Source organism: Sciurus carolinensis, chromosome 2 (genome assembly GCF_902686445.1).
Source record: "Sciurus carolinensis chromosome 2, mSciCar1.2, whole genome shotgun sequence".
Taxonomy (NCBI): domain Eukaryota; kingdom Metazoa; phylum Chordata; class Mammalia; order Rodentia; family Sciuridae; genus Sciurus; species Sciurus carolinensis.
In genome coordinates, this window is record NC_062214.1 from 13101115 (window position 1) to 13119650 (window position 18536).

At 55.6% G+C, this 18536-nt stretch overlaps 1 protein-coding gene across 3 annotated transcripts in view; it reads left to right on the forward strand.

The window, feature by feature from the left end:
* Positions 1-15531, forward strand: part of Slc13a3 (solute carrier family 13 member 3) — a 67589-nt gene extending 52058 nt beyond the window's left edge. For all 3 annotated transcript variants that reach the window (XM_047540873.1, XM_047540870.1, XM_047540872.1), the window contains exons 10-13: positions 2677-2789; positions 8867-9028; positions 11387-11524; positions 13899-15531. In XM_047540873.1, the coding sequence (XP_047396829.1) occupies positions 2677-2789; positions 8867-9028; positions 11387-11524; positions 13899-14075 (590 nt within the window). In that variant the 3' untranslated portion in view covers positions 14076-15531. The remainder of the gene's footprint in view (positions 1-2676; positions 2790-8866; positions 9029-11386; positions 11525-13898) is intronic.
* Positions 15532-18536: the final 3005 nt, after the last annotated feature.

The following is an 18536-nucleotide window of genomic DNA, read 5'->3' on the forward strand; positions in this document are numbered from 1 at the left end:
CCAAGGAGGGAGCCCCTGGAAGCCGTCTGCTTCTGCCTCTTAGTGGTTTTGTAGATCAGGGCTGCAGATCTAAGACCCACAGAGGTGACGTTCCTGCACAGCAGTCGGTGCGGGGAAACGTGCCCCCAGAAGCACCTGGTTCTCCTGTGCCACCTTTCCTGCCACATCTGAGATACAGAGAACAGTTTCTGCCCCTTGAGGAAAATGGCAGCAGAGAACGATGACAAGGGACAGGAGCTTGGCATCCTGGTGAAGTAAGGACTTCACGGAGGCAGATGTTACTCAGTTTCCACTAACTGCCAGCATGCAAGACAACAGGACGATCTGGTCAGATTTCCAAAAGAAGCAAAAATTCTGGGCTTGTCTATGAAATCCCCCTGGTTTGGAAGGTCGATACCCAATTCAAATCACAAAGCAAACTCCACGTGGGCCAGTGGCAGTAGCGCTGAGGCACCCAGAGTGGAGCCTGGTCCGTGGAGTGCCAGCGTGCCCCCTTACCGAGGGCCCTGGACTGGAGTTGCCAGCCTTGCCTGGTGGGCAGGGAGGGGGCCCCCGAGCGCTGCTCTCCCCTGGGCACTGGTGCCCCATGCAGACTGGCTGAGGTGACACTTCGAAGTGTTCAACCCTCAGGACTCGGGTGGTGCCTGAGAGAGTGGTCTAATGGTCAGTGTCCATGGAGAGAGAGTAACTTGACCAAAGTCACCCAATTAGCTTAAAGAAGGATGTGGAGCCGGGCAACTTTGATTTTCCTTTTGTACCCAACTCTCCATCTCCCGCTCTTCCGCTCTTCTTCTCCCGCTTTCTGGTCCGCCCGCAGTGCGGGTCGGCTGACGTGCCTGTGCTGTGGCTGACGAGAGGGTGGAAGCTCCCACGGCTCTTCCTCCAGAGGGCCAGCCACCTGGCTTGCTCCATTGTGCCCGCTGGGGCTCTGCCCAAATGCCAGCTCCCCAGAGAAGCCCTCGCTGAATTTTCTGGAATGCAGTTCTCCAGGAGAGGGGCCGTCTCCTTGCTGGCCCTTCTGTGTCTCTGGTGTCCAGAGCAGTGGTGGCACACGCAGGCCCTCAGGGCACATTTGTCAATGGAGGAACCAGGGCTCGCGCTGGGCCTTGCCCCGGGGCTCAGCCCTTTGCACACTTGGGCACATTTCACCTCAGCACCGAGTCTCCAGGGAAGTGCTCTCACCCCACCTTGCAGATGAGGAGATTGAGGCTCAGAGAGGTGGAGTCATCGACCCAGGTCACGCAGCTGGTGAACTGCAGAGTCAGGTTCCAAGCTAATCCCAACCTGCGCTTGCAGCTCTAGCACCAGCCAGGTGGAGCTGGGCCAGCGGCGGGAGCCGGTGCTGATAGGGAAGAGTGGCCGGGCACGGCTGGACAGGAAAATAATAAAAAGGGCAGTAGTTCAGGCCAGTGGCCGTACCAGGTGGCAGGGGTCGAAGCGCCGCTGGCGGGCCCTCCCCTCCCGACTCCTGCTCTCACCTGCCACCTCGCGCAGGGGCTTGCTTCTTCAGGTCCCTCCTCCTCTCTAACGAAATACTACTTTCTCACCTCCGGGTAGAGGGCTGGGCCTCCTGCCACCTCCGGGCACCTCTTCCAATTCTGGGATTAACTGCGTGTTGCATTTGGTCCAAGAATCTCCAGGCAGCCCGCGACACCCAAGGGAGGATTGTCCTGGTGGAGGGTTTTACTAAGCAACTTTTATTGCTTTTATTTTCTGGCTGCAAACTCTTGTTGAGGCAAACCGTTGTGTAGTTTGTGAAAATCTGGAGCGAGAAGGAAAACATCGACGGCTGCCTGAGCAGACAGGCCCGGCGCCCGCCGCCTCCCCTCCAGGGGCATCTGCTCCCGCCAGGCGCGAGGCTCAGTGCCGCCTGGTTATTTGACAAATACTCACAGAGTCACCCTGTTCTAGACCCTGGGGACGCAGAGGTCAGCCTCACGGAAATGCCCCTGTTGGTCTCCAGCTCCACCCTGCCTCAGGCAGCATCTGCGGGGACTGGGGGTCAGCCAAGGCTCAGGAGCGCCTGTCTCCAGGCCTCTGCCGGCAGGGATGGGACGGCGACCCACGCGCCAGGTCCAGCCCCCACCTGCTTCTGTAAACAGCGTTGCTGGATATATGCCCCTGTTGTCCCTGCCCCTTCTGTCCCCGGCGTCTTGCCTGGTCACAATGACAGAGCAGTTGCCGCCCAGGGATGGCCTGGAAGCCTGAGGTGCCCGCTGTCCACCCATGGTCAGGAGAGCTTGCCGCCAACCACTGCAACTTGCCAGCGCTTTTGAGGAAACAAAAGCCAGGTCGTGATTCCATGGGCCAAAGCCACTCCTGGCTTCATTTTTCTCAAGTTCCTTCTTCTGTTATCCCTTTCTGTACATGTTCGAATCAAAGAAGGCCCTTTCCGCTTTACACGAGGGCAAAACCAGCACCTAGCCCAAAGGGCAGTTGGGAGATTTCAGTGATGGCCGGCTTGTGAACTGACTGGTTCCAGAACATTCTCAGGCTGTGCAGCCTGTGAGCTACTTCCATTCTGACCCCCCATCATGATGCTCACAGGGCTTCTCCACAGCAAGACCTTGACTTCCTGGGGGCCCGAGTGTCCCCACAAAGAAGGGGCTGCAGGGCTGGTGGCCCCCTCCTCAGGCAGAGCAATCTGAGCCTGTGCTGGTCCCTCTCTCTGCCCAGCTCCCAACACGGACACGGAGCCCTTGCTGACCTGGAAGAAGGCGCAGGACACGGTACCCTGGAACATCATCCTCCTGCTGGGCGGGGGCTTCGCCATGGCCAAAGGCTGTGAGGTAAGAGCCACGGGAGCCGCGGGGCCGCTGGCCCGGATGTGTGGGCAGGTCCCCGCTGCAGCTCCAGACAGCGGGGGATGGAATGGGCCCTGCAGGCACAGCCAGCTTCCTGTTGCAGAACAGGGACAATCTGGGTCCCGACCTCGTGGGTCCACGTTCGGTACCCAGTGCCGCAGAGAGAGAGGAATGAGGTAAGATCCAGAGCTTCCAGGAGCGCCGGGTGGCTGTCCGGACGCGAGGGTCTGTGAGAGCAGAGGAGCGACGGCAGGCCCTCCAACACGCCGTCCGAGGGTTAACTCACGGGAGCTCCCGACGATGCTGTGAGGCAGAAGAGGGACGATTCCCATTCTGTAGACATGAAATCTAGGACACAGAGAGGTCAAGCAAGTTGCCTAAGATCACACAGTTGGGGAGTCAGGATGGGAATCCAAGGAGTCTAGAAGTGTATGCTCTTGGCCCCTGGGGTATGCATGTTAGATTATCAGTAATTCATTAATGCTCTTACCAGTGTTGTTCCAGAGGGTTCCGTGAGCACAGAGATGGACGGGGCTCAGGCAAATGGCCACAGACCATGCAGTTCAGGAGGTGTCACTCCCAGAGCCATGCAGCTTCATGGTCAGTGGGCCCTGTCCAGAGGCAGGGCAGCCTCTAGGAACTCTATTGTATTATCTAATTTAATCCTCACGCTGACCCCAAGAGGAAGGTTATGCTTCCATCCCCATTTTACAGGAAGGAAAACTGAGATGTGGGACAATTAAGCAACTAACTCCCCAAGGTCATAAAGTAGTGTTCTGCGTAGGAGCGGGGTCCACCTCTGATTCCTGGGTCCTGCCTCCTCACTGTGCTGCAGAGACGAGGGAGGCCGAAGGCTCACCTAGACTCGTGCGCAGCTTGCCATGCTGAGCTCCGCCCTGTCCTACTCCGCAAGCGGTTAGGGATTGTTCTGAAACGAAGGCAGAGAAAACCTGAGAATACTTCTCATCGTGCTTTCTCTGTCCAGTTCAATTTTAACTTTAGTTTCATGTCGCGTCCCCGGGCAGGACACCTGTTGACAGTATATATGGTTCAGATGACCAGGCTTGGGGGCTGAGTTCTGCCACTCTTCACTGGGGTTCTTTGGACAGGTTTCTTAACCTCTCTGGGCTCCAGTTTTCTCATCTAGAAATTATAGATCAAATTCCTTCTTCTACTGGAAAGTAAGAGAATAATGGAAGGAAAGTAAGAGAATAATGAACCCAGGCATAGAGTAAGCAGGGCCACATCCCAGCATCTCACTCCCTCCTCCGTCACAGCGTCAGGACGAAGGGGATTCCACACTGATTGGCGAGGAGCAGGTCCTTCGCTGGTGGCCTCGGGTCACTAGTGTGGAGGGAGAGAGACGGCAGAGGTAGAGGTGGAGCTGGGGGAGGCCCCGCCCACAGAGGCGTCCTGATTGGTCCGCCGTGGCCAGGCCTTGGTATCCCCGCCTCCATCATCTGTGGACATGAGCTGACAGGACCCGGGGCCGCAGCAGCCAGGCCTCCACGCGGGGTCTCCACCACGGGCTCCTTCGTGAAATCAAAGTTTTATTCCTTAAAAAGAAACACACGCACAGTGGTGCAGAATCCAGACAGAACAAAATAACCGTGAGCACAAGTACTTTTGTTGGTCTCCATTTTAGGAATTACAAGACCAGAGGGTTAAGTGACCGATCCCAGGTAACATGGCTCACTGAGAGCAGGGCTTGGGTTTGAACTTGCGCTTGTCTGACTTCTCTCGCTTTGCCTCCTACTGGGGGCGTATCAGGGAAGGCTTCCTGGAGGAGGCTGCTTGTTCTCAGGTCTGGTGTGAAATGCAGTGGAACCAGATCATCTGGGCTGGAAGCTGAGATCTTCCACTTCTTAACGTTTGCTCTTTGTCAAGTTACTAAAGCTCTTTGGGCCTCAGTTTCTGCACCTGTAAAATGGGAGTAACAGTGATACCACCTGTCAGAACCATCGCGATTATGAAACGAGTCAACGTGGGGGGCACTTAGAGCACAGCCAGACACGTCGCCCCTGTGCCTGGCAGTCAGGAGCAGTTAGTGGAAACGGTGTCACTCAGCACAGCGTTCTGAGCCCAGCCTGGCCCGAGGCAGGGGACAGGGAGAGATGACCTTGCCACCTGGAGCCTTTGGGCTCAGGCTGGGACGGTGGTGGAGTCCTTGCTCCATGGGGACTAGGCTGCCAGGGAGGCCAGGCTGGCTCTCAGCCCAGGCCTGGGCAGCCGCCCGGGGTTTCTGTTCAACAGGGCCTTTGTGTGGTGGCTGCCCCTCTCCCCCAGCCTCTGCTGGTACCATCCTGTCCCCAGGCAGCCGAAGGCCAGCCCAGGAGTGACTGGAATGCACGGCACATCCCGGGTCCTGGCCCTGCCCAGTGCCTTACCGGGCTGCAGCCAGACCACCCGAGGCTTGGAGGTCCTTGGATGGAGCCCAGGTGAGGCTGGGCCTGCGGCCTCCCCAGGGCTGAGTCCCCGAGCTGGAGGCAGATCCTAGTGCACACAGAGCTCGGGTCTGTGGCAAAATGGTGTGCTTCCCCCACATGTACACACGAATCCGAAGACTTCCCAGGCCTGCACACAAGGCCGCGCGTGGCTGGGCACCTGATGCTAGCCCCCGCCTCTCCCCCTTCTTCACCCCTCTCCTGTCCCTCTGACTGCTTGCTGTTCCTCAGCCATGTCAGACTCACTTGCACCCCAGGACCTTTGCACCAACCTTTCTCTGTTGATAATTCTTCCTGAGATTTCCATGTCCATGTCTCAACCCCTCAAGATGACCTCTCAGGCCACCATGACTAGAGTGGTCCCCACCTTGATTCCTCTCTCTCGTTTCTTCGCCCTGCATATTTCTGCATATTTCTTCGCCCTGCACCACATCTACCCTTTAACCGATCCTGGGTGTTTATTTGCTTATTGGTGATCTGTCTTAGGAGAATGTAGGCTCCATGGGGACAGGGACCATGCCTGTCCCACCCCCTCTGGTCCAGGCATCCAGAAGGGATGCTCAACAAACAGGTTGTTAGGATCTATAAGACGGTTTTGAAAATTCATGACAAGATAGGGAAAGTCCCTGACAGAGAACCAGCACAGCCCAGGCGCAGGCCAGCTGCTACTGCTGTGCATGTTTGACCGTCTCGGGGAAGGTTGGCCTTGTTCTTGGCCTTCGGATACGTAGAATCACTGCGGCCAGCAGGTCGCAGCTCCAGGAGCCTGAAGCCAAGTCAAAGGGGGCAGGAACGCGTCCCCGCAATCCCTGTCCCCTGCTAGAAGTCCCTTCCCACTGCAGGTCACCATGTGGGAGAAGGGCCCCGCGGAATGGCTAAGATCCAGATTCCAATCAGAGTCACTCCGACAAGTCACTTCACTTGTTTGGGAAAATCACGTACCCTCTTTGTGCCTCGGTGTCTTCAACCATAAAGTGGAGATGTGTATTACCCAGGTCAGGGGTCGTTACGAGGCTCGGGTTGATCTTAGCAAGGTACTTAGAAGAGTGCCCGCACTAAGTAAGCACTGTATGGTGTAATAAGTTAAGTGATGAGAATAAACCATGTTCAGTCTTAGTCTGTACAGGGACTGTTTTACCTGTACTCGTACAAGCCATAATCACTTAAAGAAATCAAGGAACAGAGATGTTAAGTAACTCGCCCAACATCACCCAGCTGGTAAATGTGGCGATGAATTGGGGTTCACACATGCGCATACAGCACTCTTTGCTTTCCTTCCCTTAATCTAAGCCACTGGTCCTGTGCCTGAGAGTCCTGTTCAGGGCTATATAGAGAAGCGGGTCTGGTTGAAGTAGGGAGCGGGGAAGAGGGGCTTATCATGCCAGCTCAGTCTCCCTTCCTCCCATCCTGCACGGTGGCCCCACGTCTTCTTGGGGCCACCAAGGAACACAGTTTGACCTCTGCACTGGGTGACTCTGAGTCCCGCCACTTCTGGCATCTGGCAAATCCCTCTGCGCTGGGCACTCGCCAGGTGCTTGGTCACTTTTCCAGGCACTTTATACACGGGTTCCTTTCCCTCGGCAGTAACTCCGGGACGGCCACCGTCGTCCCCAGTTTACAGGTAAGGGAGTCAGGCACAGAGAGGTCAAGCCACTTGACCAGGATGACACAGGAAGGATTCCACTGAGAAGCACCCTGTCCTTCTCTCACCCCCAGCCATGCCGCCTCTGACCTTGGCTATCGCTGGTTCCGGGCATCCCTGGGAGCACTCGGGTGTGCGTTTCCTAGGAAACAGAGCTTCCGATTCCAAAGGAATGGGAATGGGAAGGTGAAGTCCCTTTAAAGTGTCCCCAGCAGAACCCCAGGGAGCTGGGGGTTTTCCTCTCTCAGGAAGCTGCCAGAACTCCCTCCTGCGAGGAGCTGAGCCCAGGACCTAGGTGGCTGCTGGGGCGCTGGCAGGAAGCCGGGCACTCGGAGGCCAAGAGGCAGGAGGCTTCGTCCTCAGCCAGGGCCCTAGCGTCCCCTCTCCACCCTCTCCACTTAGCTGCACCCGCCTGCGGAGTCTGCCGGAGCTGCACCTGTGGGACAGCCAGCGGCCCCGTTCTTTCCTCGCAGGGTTTCTGCGAGGGCCATGCCAGGCTGTGGTGCAGGGGGGGAGAAGCACCCTGATTTTACAAGGACCTCTCTACCATGAATACATTTTTTAAAGCATTTATTATTCATGCATTGAAGGTAAATTTAAAGCCACATTGTACAACCAAGTGTATTATTTTATTCATGTAAATAAACACAAAGCTGTATGCTAGAACCCATCATGAAGTCTCACGTTCTGAACCAGCAGTGAAATTTCTATTAAACATGAATGAAAATGGGCAAAGTTTCTTTGGCAAAACGTGAATTGGTACCCGAGGATACTGGGTTGGTAAAAGGACTTTGGCAGAAATACGTCTGATTCTAAAGGTTAGGGGGTTAATCCAGCTCTGCCTTGATCAGTTCCTCAATTCTACCCACCTCTAATTCTTGGCAAGAAAACAAGCTCTAGGGGAGACCTTGCAGCTTTGTTGTGGGCACCGCCAGGGGGCGGCGTGGAGCAGGCTGGACCTGGCTTTGAGTCAGGAGAGGGCTGGGCAGGGCGATTCAAGGATGCGTCTGAGGTGGGTGGGCAGAGTGGGGGGCACTGCAGATTGCATACTGGTGGCTGGGGTGGTTCCTAGAGAAGTCGGCAGAAAGCACCCCGACAATTCAGCATTGGTAGCGTGGCGGTTAAGGGGACCGTGGGATTTTCTTCCTTTCCTTCCTGGGCTTGGAGGACTGTGGTCAGCTCTGGGTGTTGCCCTTATTTAAGAGGTGAAGTGACAGACTAGTGTGTCCAGAGGAAGGTGGGGCGTGGGGAGCTTTGAGAAGCACGTCGGCTTATGAATTCAGATGTGAATCTCAGGCACTACTGGGGGGCAGAGCGCGAGCAAGCCACAAACACTTTTCCAGGCTCAGATCCGCCCCCTTCCCTGTAGGACAGGGACAATAAAATCTGCCTTTCAAGACAGTTGGGAGGAGTCAACAGGTAACGATATAGCAGGTACCTGGCCCCATAAAGCCTCAGTATGACAATTCTTATGACAGTAAATAGCAGTACATTGTTAATAATGTTAGTATTTGTTTTATTGTTATAAGAAGCATCCTTATTATCGATCACAAATATCTTTATTCTTAATAATTCTATTGATTGTGCTGCCTTTGAGATATATAGTCATCCGTTTCATATTACATGTTTCATATATATGACATTTTAATATATTATATAATAGTATAACACTAATGAATGTTTTGCATAAGCGATGGTTAATATTTTGATAGTTAATCACCGTTGTTGGAGGAGTAAGAGTTGTTAGGAGGGGTCTGTCCCCCTCGGTGCTAGAACCAAGGGGGACAGAACTTTATGGGGGACCCAGGGGTTCTGGCCCCTGGCTTGCAGAGTGTGGCGTGAAGCCTGAGGAGCAGTGGCCGGCTGCGACGGCGCCCCCAGCCTGGCCACCTGCCTGTCTGCCTGGAGTCCCCATCTGTGAAGGGGGCCCTCTCTGGGCAGCCGGGCGCTGGCGTGAAGGCTGTGCCCGTCCGCAGGAGTCGGGGCTGTCGGCGTGGATCGGAGGGCAGCTGCACCCCCTGGAGAGCGTGCCCCCGGTGCTGGCCGTGCTGCTCATCACCGTGGTCGTCGCCTTCTTCACTGAGTTCGCCAGCAACACGGCCACCATCATCATCTTCCTGCCCGTCCTGGCCGAGCTGGTGAGGGCCTTCGGGGGGAGGCAGGTGGGAAGGAGCGCCCCTTCCCCAGCGCAAGCGGGGAGGTCTCTGCCCTGCCTCGGGACCTTCCTCAGGGACTGCGGTTGGCACCGCTGTCTTCCAAAACGCTGGAAGTGTCAGAACCACAGTGTCATTTTTAAAAAGAGGGTTTTTCCGTCAAGAAGTGCAAAGGATGAGTAAATATTTTCAAAGTGCAAAGAACACCCTCGTTGGGGAAAGGGAACCCGTGGTGACGGAAGAGTTCTCCAGGAAGATCTAAATTCCCAAAGTTGGATTTCCTGGAAAGTCTAGGTTCTAACAGCAGGCACAGCTCAACCCCCAGCCCCAAAAGCAGGGGTTTCAGCCTGTGGGAAGCTTGGGCCAAGAATTCTCTGGGGGTGGGGGCAGGGCTGTCCTGTGTGTGATTGGGTGTTGAGCGTCATCCCTGGCTTCTACCCACCAGAGGCCAGTCGCAACAGTGACAGTCCAAAATGTCCCGAGACGTTGCCAAGTATCCCCTGGGGCGGGGGGCACACCATACCTGCCTGAGAACCCCTGCTCTAAACTCACCAGCCCTGGGCGGTTGCATCAGGGATGGGCTGGAGAGTGATTTATCCAGAACCCACCTTTGCTGGATGAGAGCTGGCAAGTCTCTAAGGAACAGAGAGTTCCCACCTCACCCAGCCGGTCCCCAGCCCAGAAAGATAGAGTCGGCCATGCAGCCCATTTACCTGGTGAGCAGAACCTGACTCCAAATCCAAAGAGAGCACAAGGAGAGGGAGAGAGTCCAATCCCACACGTGAACAAAGATGCAAACTCTGAAGCCAAGTGAATCCCGGATTAGATGCACGGAAAATAAATACTCACTCTCAGATAGATGGTATTAAGAATTTGTACAAGAATCCGCATTAGGAAACTACCAGTGCTGCTTTACATTTACACAGACGGAAGACCAAGCCATATGACTATTTTAATATGATCCCAAACTGACAGCATCAACCTGCCATTACACATGGCGTGACTGCCTGGTGTGCAGGGTGGCTCCCCAGCCCTCTCCCCGCCCTGGCTTGGGTTTCCGTTTATTTTATGTATCAATTTGCAAAGGAGATCACACTGTATCAGCCCAGAGATGCACTCTATGCTTTTGCAACCACTGGCGAGTGTCGTGCTCTAAACGGATGGTTGCTGGTTTGTTTGAGCAGTCTGTGCTCATGACACGTGGCTGACTCGATCCAACAGGGCTGCCTTGATCTTGCCAGGCCCGTGCATCCTTGATTATTTTTAGAGAAATGCCTGGAGCTGAGCTGCCTGGATCAAAGAGCAAGTGCATTTAGAATGTTGGATTTGAGCAAATTGCCCTTCAAAGCGACTCCCGTTTACCCTCCTACCAGCAGTGTGAGGCGGGACCCTCATACCCTTGCTAAGTGAAGTTGGATTCAGTCAGACCCTTTCCCAGGATCTGAGGGACCTGGCAATAGGGGCGGGGGAGGGGGGGAGCACAGAGCCTGCTCTTACTGGAAAAGGCTCCTGAAGGACACGTTCTCTTCAGTGTTGCTTCCCATCAAAACCCAAAGAGGGTGATGTTAGAGCTTCTTGAGAAAATGTCTATGCTTTCGGTTGCAGAAACTCCTTAGAGGAGCCCAAATGTTCTATCTTAAATAAAATCGCAGAGACATAATCAACACGAATTGTAGGTGAATATGTCATGTAGGAGAGGTGACAAACCGGTGCCTGCTGCCAGAGGCCACCCACAGCAACTTCCTCCACAAGTCTTAGAAATGTGGCCGTGCTTGCCAGTGAGCTCTCCTTGTCACTGAAATACAGCCAGCCCAACTGTGCTGTGCTCAGAGGCAGCAGCTGGGATTGTGTGACCGAGGGAAGGACCAGGTTCGGAGCTGTTATGTTAGTGCCCTGGTTCTCAGTCCCTGTGTGGTCCCTGGACCAGTGACCGCAGCAGCAGCATTGGGGAAATTGTGAGAAATGCAGTCGTGGGTTCCACTCGGACCTGTTGGATCAGCTTCTCTGGGTGAGGCAGGCAGCCCTCTGGGTTTTCATGAGCCCTTTGGACAGTTCTGACGCCCACTCACCTGTGAAGGAGGGTCCTAGCTAAATCACCCCAGCCACTCCCTAATGAAATGGCCGTGGGGCCCTGCGATGCCACTGACCTGGGGAATCTCTCTCCATCTTGTCTTGGTCCGCCTGTCTCTTCCTGCCTGTGTGTTTGTCTATACTTCTGACTGCGTGTCTCTGTCTCTCGTGTGTCCCTGTGACTCTCTGTCACTTTGCCAATCTCTTTCCTGTCTCTGTCACTCACCTGGTTGCTCTGTGTCTGTCTGTGCCTCGGCGCCCCTCCTGGCCCAGGCCATTCGCCTGAGAGTGCACCCACTGTACCTGATGATCCCGGCCACGGTCGGCTGCTCCTACGCCTTCATGCTCCCGGTCTCCACGCCCCCCAACTCAATCGCCTTCGCCTCTGGACACCTGCTGGTCAAAGACATGGTGAGTCTGGGCATTCCTAGCAGCAGCCTGGGGAGCAGGGGACGGGCACCAGGCAATGGGCAAAGTGGGACCCCATGTCCTCCACCCCGCTCCCAGTCTCTGAGCAGCTGCTCTGAATGGGGCTGGGAACAGATCTCAGCAAACACTTGGGGGTGAAGCTCATGCTCAGACATTCCAGGGAACACTGCCTACTGACTGTTTTCCACAATGTGCTTCAGGGACAAGGGACCTGCCCCTCTCTCTGGGCACTGCTCTCTTTTCTTGGTTGCTTGACCAGCAGCTCCGTGCCCAGAATCTTTAGGAGAGAGGGGCAGCAGACAACTCCGGGACTTAGGGGTGGGCTTCAGTGCCCAGGAGTGAGACAAAGGGAGCAGAGGGCTGTGGGTGGGCTGGGGAGGCCCCTGGCTCTGAGCAGGGCTTCGTGTCCCCTCTCCCCAGCATAGTTCCCCACTCTCCCTCCCTCCCACCCCCTCCCTCCTCCAGGAACCTCCTCCCTCCCCGGGGCTGCCTGGAGCATTTGTTCAGCGTCCTGGGCTGACACAGCAGAGAAGGGTGATCAGCTTAACCAGGCATGAGACCCCGGTGGGATAAATGGAGAGAGGGATCCAGAATGAGCAGCAGGAAGAAGAAACAGAGGAGAGGAGGGGCCCGGTGCATTCTGTGCTCCAACCACTGGGGGCAGCAGCGTGGGGGGCCGGGAGCTGCCTCCAAGCAGGGCGCTCGCTCTCTGTTGGCGGAGGCAGACAGCACACGAGGTCCGCAGATTTTAAACATTATGTCAATTTCAATATTGTTAAGTACTGAGGAAGTAAAACCGGGGACATCGGGAATGGAAGGAGGACTTCAAATGGAATGGGGAGGGAGAGCCTCTCCAGCAGGTGACGTTAGCTGAGACCTGACCACCTGCTCATGAGATGCAGGCATTTTCCAAGCAGAGGGCACCCAGGTGCAAAGCCCTGGATGTGGGGCGCAGCTCCGAGTGCTCCCCAAGCACCTAGGAGGCTGCCTTGACTGGAGCGGGTGGGAGAGGGTGCGGACACAACCCTGCGACCCTGCACTGCTTGAGCTGCGGGGAGGCTCTGGCGGGTTTTAAGCAGGACAGTGACTGACTGGCTTCTGTCTTTCAGAGGTGGCTTGGCTGCTGAGTGGAGCGAATGGTCAGGGCGGGCAGGGATAGTGTGGAGGCAGAGGCTCTTTATAGAGCAGAGGGTGAGGGGGCAGGCACGCCAGGAGACAGCGAGAGAAGGGAGAGACCCCAGGGACTGGTGGGCGAGGACAGAGACCCCCAGCAAGAGGCCGAGGCAGACTGGTCTGCAGCCGCCAGCTACGGGATTTGCCCCAGGGAGCAACAGTTCAGTTGCTCATCAAGGGAACCAGTGTGGGACCAGCAGGTATTTGGGACCCTGGGAGACCCAACCCTCTCCCAGAACCCACGCTTCGGCCACTCTCTCCTCCAGAGTTACCAGGGCTCTCAGACCTCTGGCACGAGGCAGGACAGGGACGGCACGCCACCGTTGCCCTGACCTCAGCTGGCATCCCCTGGAGGATGGCACGTCCCTCCCATGAACCATCGTGGCCTCCTTCATTGACCGATTTTATGAAGTCGACTTCATGTGTCTTTTTAAAACCTAAATAAGAGTATTTAAAAAGACGTTTCCAGCACGTGTATATATGGGATATACCTAGATGTATATATGGGATATGTATGGATGCAGTGGAAGGTAGGTCTAAAAATAGGGGCAAAGAAATAAAAACAAAGTAGTGCCGTTCTCCCTGAGAACAGCGGCCTGCAGAAGGCTCTGGGCCTCTGCTGAAGAGGAGCCTGGCGTGGCTAGGGGTGGGCCCGAGGGCACCCAGCTGAGGCTCACGAGAGCACTAAAAAGGGCATGTCTTTGTCCCCACGTGATCCAAGCCTGGGTAACACGGTGAAGCAAGCAGAAAATCCATCAGGGAAACAACCCAAGGGGACCCAGTGGTCCTGGCGACTCCAAGGGAGGAAGTAAACAGGCAGGTGCTGTCCAGGTCCTTCAAGAGGCAGAATCTCCAGGAGAAAAAGTCTTCCCAGTAGATAAGTGTGGCCTTACCTGGACCTGCAGAGTGTGCGTGCGTGTGTGTGTGTGCGTGTGTGTGTGTGTGTGTGTGTGCGTGCAGGTATGTGCACATGCGTGTACACATGTTGCGTATGTCTTCATGTGTGTATTGAACATGGAGAGGGGGATTCAGATCAAGCAAGACTGCTTTCCGGTGGCGTGGCCTCGGGGAAGCCAGCTTCTCTGGGCTCCCGGGTGCATGACTTCCTGTCTCTGAGCCTAGGTTTTCTCAACTGTGTGGGGGGTCTGTGCTGACCCCTCCCTCAGTCTGGGCTCCATTTCAGGCACGGACAGGCCTCCTGATGAATGTGATGGGCGTCCTGCTGCTCAGCGTGGCCATGAACACCTGGGCACAGAGCATCTTCCAGCTGGGCACCTTCCCGGACTGGGCCAACGCCCACTCGGCCAACATCTCAGAACTGCCACTCAACTTGACCAACAGCACGTTTCGGACCCTCTGAGCCTTCCTGGGGGATCCCCTGTGGGCTGAGCCCTCCCAGAGGACGGTCACCATGACTTGCTGCTAGGACCCTACAGGGTGATCAAGCAATTCTTCTTTGTAATCCAGGATGCAGCAGAGCAAGGGTGACCTCCCGGGTCCACTTGGGCCACAGGTCCTGTGGGCTATGATACCTTCCCTTCCCTCATGCAGTTCAAGGCCCCATAACTCCCAGGTCTGCTGCCTGAGAACAAGCTCCGGGGTCTGTGAGCTGTTCCGCGGGTGGGACGTAAGAGAGCCCGACTTCAGCCCCACTAAGCAACTCGAGAATGGTGTTTGTCTTGTACGCTGGGACGAGAGGCCATCCAGCCCAAGAGCACAGCCAACCGCGTCCCCGCTGGACTGCGGTAGGTGTCTCTGGAGAGACCATCTCCTCTCTAAGGACTCGTCTGCTGGAGAGGCTTTGAGGCGGCCAAGTCCTAGGTCAGATGCTGACGCTGTTCCCGACTGGGTGGGTTCTGCTTGGCTGGTGCCCATTCCGGGCACCTGTTTGGCTATCACCCCTGGAAAAACCCAACAGGCAGAGGTTGTTTCCAGTCCCTAGAGATGGGAGGAACTCATGGCTTCCAGAGGCCATCGGGACTGTGCACAGCCCCCTGCTGTTTCTCTAGGCTCCGAACTCCCCCAGGGAGTCTGTGAAGCCCCAGCATCTCCGCCCCGGGGCTCCCGCGCTCTCCTCTTTAACCTGATTCAGTTTGGCCATAATTCTGGGGTCAGGCCAAGCCTGGGCGCTGCCCTCTCACAGATGATCCACTGCCCCGCCACCAAGACCCTCCTGCGTGTGGCCCCCACAGGCCTCTGGCTGGGCGTCACCACCCATTTCTTGTCCCTGAAACTGGCTGTTATCTCCCCACCCCCACCCAGGTGGTAAGCATGTTTATTCAGCAAAGACCACATTTTGCAGGCAGGAGAGAAAAGTCAAAAGATAAATCAGGGCCTTGTAGATGGCCAGGGTAAAATGGCTCTGGCCGGCACAGGGGGAATGGAGACCTCCCTACGCAGGTGGCGGGGCTGGGGAGGTGGAGGGTGGCAGCCTTCCTGGGTCCGGTGGAGGCAGCCTGGGAACAGCAGCAGGCGCTGGAGGAGGGTGGGGTCAGCCAGCACCAGCAGAGGCACCCGTGGGGGGCCGGAACCTCCCACTTCCCCTTCCTGCTCCCTGAGGGCTGAGAGGGCTGCCAGCACCCAGGACAAGCTCCCACACGCTGGAGCGAGTCAGAGGTGTCTCCCGAGAGCAGGGCGGGGGCCCCCTGAGCTGGGGGCTGGGCTCCGCTTCCTTCCCAGGGGAGCAGTCAGTATTTAGCTGAGTGTCAGCCGCTGGGGCTGGCGGTGGGAGGCTCCTGCAGAGACACCCATGGACTTGTAACCAGAGGCATCATGATTCAAACACTTCTGATCAAAAATGCTACAAAATAAAGAATGTTAATCAATACTGGCTCCGGAGATTCTTCGCCTTTCTGAACCTGAGAGAGCCACAAAACCCCTAACTCTTGGACTTCACGAGCCTCTCTGACTTGGCTTGCTACCTCTGCCCTCCTCTCTATTCCACACACTCACTCTCCTGCCTCAGGGCCTTTGCACATACTGTTCCCTCTGCTCAGCACACTCTGTACCCAAATAGATGCCTGGCTCCTGCCTTCACTTTATTCAAGTCCTGGCTCAGATGTCACCCTGTTGCTCTCCACCCTCTTACTCTGCTCTGTTCATCTTCTTAGCCCTCAGGACGCCAAAACGTCTACTTCCTCATTTATTTGCTTTCTCTCCTTCTAGCATATACACCTCAGCAAATACAGATTTCATTTGGCAGGGCTCCTGGTGGCCTGGGGGGAGCCCTGCACGGGGAGGGCCAGCTGTGCACAGCCCTGGGTGGGATGTGCCCCGTGTGTGGAGCAGAGGCCGGGTGGTCAGGGGGACTTCCCCTGAGGAGGCAGCGGGGGCTGGGACCGGAAGGAGTCACCCAGAGGCTCCTGGCAACGTGGGAGGCAGAGGGAAGGCGGTGGGCGGGTGTGTTGGGGAGCCCTCTGCAGCCCTTAGGGAGTAACCCGCCTGCACCGGTAGGTTCCAAGCTCCCCGCCTTCAACAGTGGGAACGGCAAGCCCCCCAGCGCGTCTCCCCTCCATACCTGTCGGTGATAAGTCTGAGTTTGCAAATCAGGCACAGGAAGAGGTTGACAGAATGACTAAGATATAAATTATCTAAAGCTTGTGAACTGTTTATTTCTGAGACTTCCCACTGAATATTTTTGGAACGTGAATCGCAGTGGATGAGGAAACCCAGAGAGCGAGGCGAAACGGTGGGTCAGGAAGGGCTGCCCTCTCTCCCTGGAAGGAAGGTAGAGGGATTGCTAGCAACTGGTTCACACTTGCGGAGTCTCGGTGAGTCCCATATCTAGCAGGGGAGGCTGAGACTCAAGAAGGAGTTGTAGCTGGCCTCGGAAGGCCATCTGCTGCAGAATCCCCCCGACCCGACTCCCGGCTCAACCTTTTCTTATATGCAGGCCTTCCACTGATTGGGCAAGACCCACCCCCACCCTGGAAGGCCATCTGCTTTACTCAAAGTCCATTTATTTTAGCTGTTAATTGCATCAAAATCATCCTCAAGGAAGTGTCTAGAATATTCTCAGACCAAGTATCTGAGGACCAACGGAAGGCAGAAGGCCATGAGTCTTCAGGGCAGCCTGTCCGGGTTCACCTCCGGGGCCCAGGGCAGGGAGGAGCCAGGAGCAGGTCCCGAGAAATGAATCACACAAACGTGAAAGGCTGTATCTCACCAGAGGTCTCCCTCTGCCGGTCCCAGGCTCGGTACCGGCCCTCAGTCACACTTATTTGCCCTCCCCAGTGAGTTTTAAACAATTAATGGGTTGTTTTGTTTTACTTTTTCGAACCCAGGGCCACTGAACCACGGAGCCACACCCCCAGTTTCTCTTTTTTTAATTTTTAAAATTTTGAGACAGGGTCTCATTGACTTGCTTGGGGCCTCACTAAGCTGCTGAGGCTGGCTTTGAACTCGCGATCCTCCTGCCCGAGCCTCTCGGGCCGCTGGGATTGCAGGTGTGCGCCACTGTGCCCAGCTGGGTTGCTCATCTTTAAAGTTCAGCTTTCACCTAGGAATCTGGATTTCCACTTCTCTTGGGAAAGAAAACAGGACAAGATCTAGCAATGTGGGACCCTGATTGGGAGCCCAGCAGGTGGGATGGGGGACTGTGAACTCTCACCTACTACAGGCCCCGGAACTGCCTGTCCTCTCGCCCTGGCTCTTTCCGCTCTGCCACCTTCCTGGCCTGGGAAGGCATTGGAACCTAGGACTCCTAAAGTACACCATCTGGAAGGTCCATCTTGGCCTCAGTGGTCACTGGTTGCCATGCCCTTGGGACTTTCTATAATGATGGCAGCGGTCAGCATCTGCCCTGTCCAACCCAGAAGCCACTTGCTCTGTGTGGTGAGTAAACACAATGTGGCAGGTCTGAATTGAGATGTGTCACAGTGTAAAACACCCACCAAACGGAACACAAGCTGTCCTATTAATAATATTTTATATTCTCCACATATGAGAGGATAATATTTGAAAGGATATTGAGCAATTGAAAGGATAATGTTTTGGATACATTAGGCCGAATAAAATAGTTCTACTGAAATTAACTGCATTTTTTGTGGCTATGAGTCACTTAACACGACGCGTATGGGCGGCTCCCACTGCGTTTCTGTCAGGCAGCCCTGTCCATGGGAAGATCTTCACCATCGCTCCGATTCTCACAGCATCTGGATGGTGGCCACATTCTACACCCACAAGCTAAAAAACTCCAGGACACTAATAGTCTAGGGACCTCTGCTCGTGGTTCTGCACCAAACTTCCCCCAGGAGCCGGAGGCCGGCCACTTCCCCTTCGGTCTCGTGGCTCTGAGTCCTTCACCCAGGAATTCCCCTCCACGAGGCTGCTTCTACTTTTGATGATTCAGAAGCCCATTCCGGGTGTGGTGGGACTGAGGTCAGGCCAGCCTTAGATGGGCAGGGGTGACAAGAAAAGCTCAAAATAACTCTGCTCTTTGCTTTCCCAAGTCCCCAGTCCCCAAATCCATGGGCCTTCTGGAAACAACTAAATGGTTCTCGACCAGTCAGTTCTCCGGCGTCATTGTGGAAACTGGCGGGTGTCTTCTGGGACCATTCCCTTCTGACCGGCGCAATGCCTTGACTTCCCCTGTGTTTCGGACCCAGGTGAGGGGGCAGGTGAGGGGACCTGCGTGAGCAAGTCCAAGCAGCCTGGAACTCTTCAGGTGGACCCTCCAGCCAGGTGGGAGGGAGCAGGGCATGAGCTCTTACCCACTGCTTGCTGAACACTTCACACATCATCTCATGGATAACAAGCCTAAGAAGTAGGTAACACATTCTCCTTGCTGTCGCAGAGGATGCGCAAGTTCAGAAAGGAACGT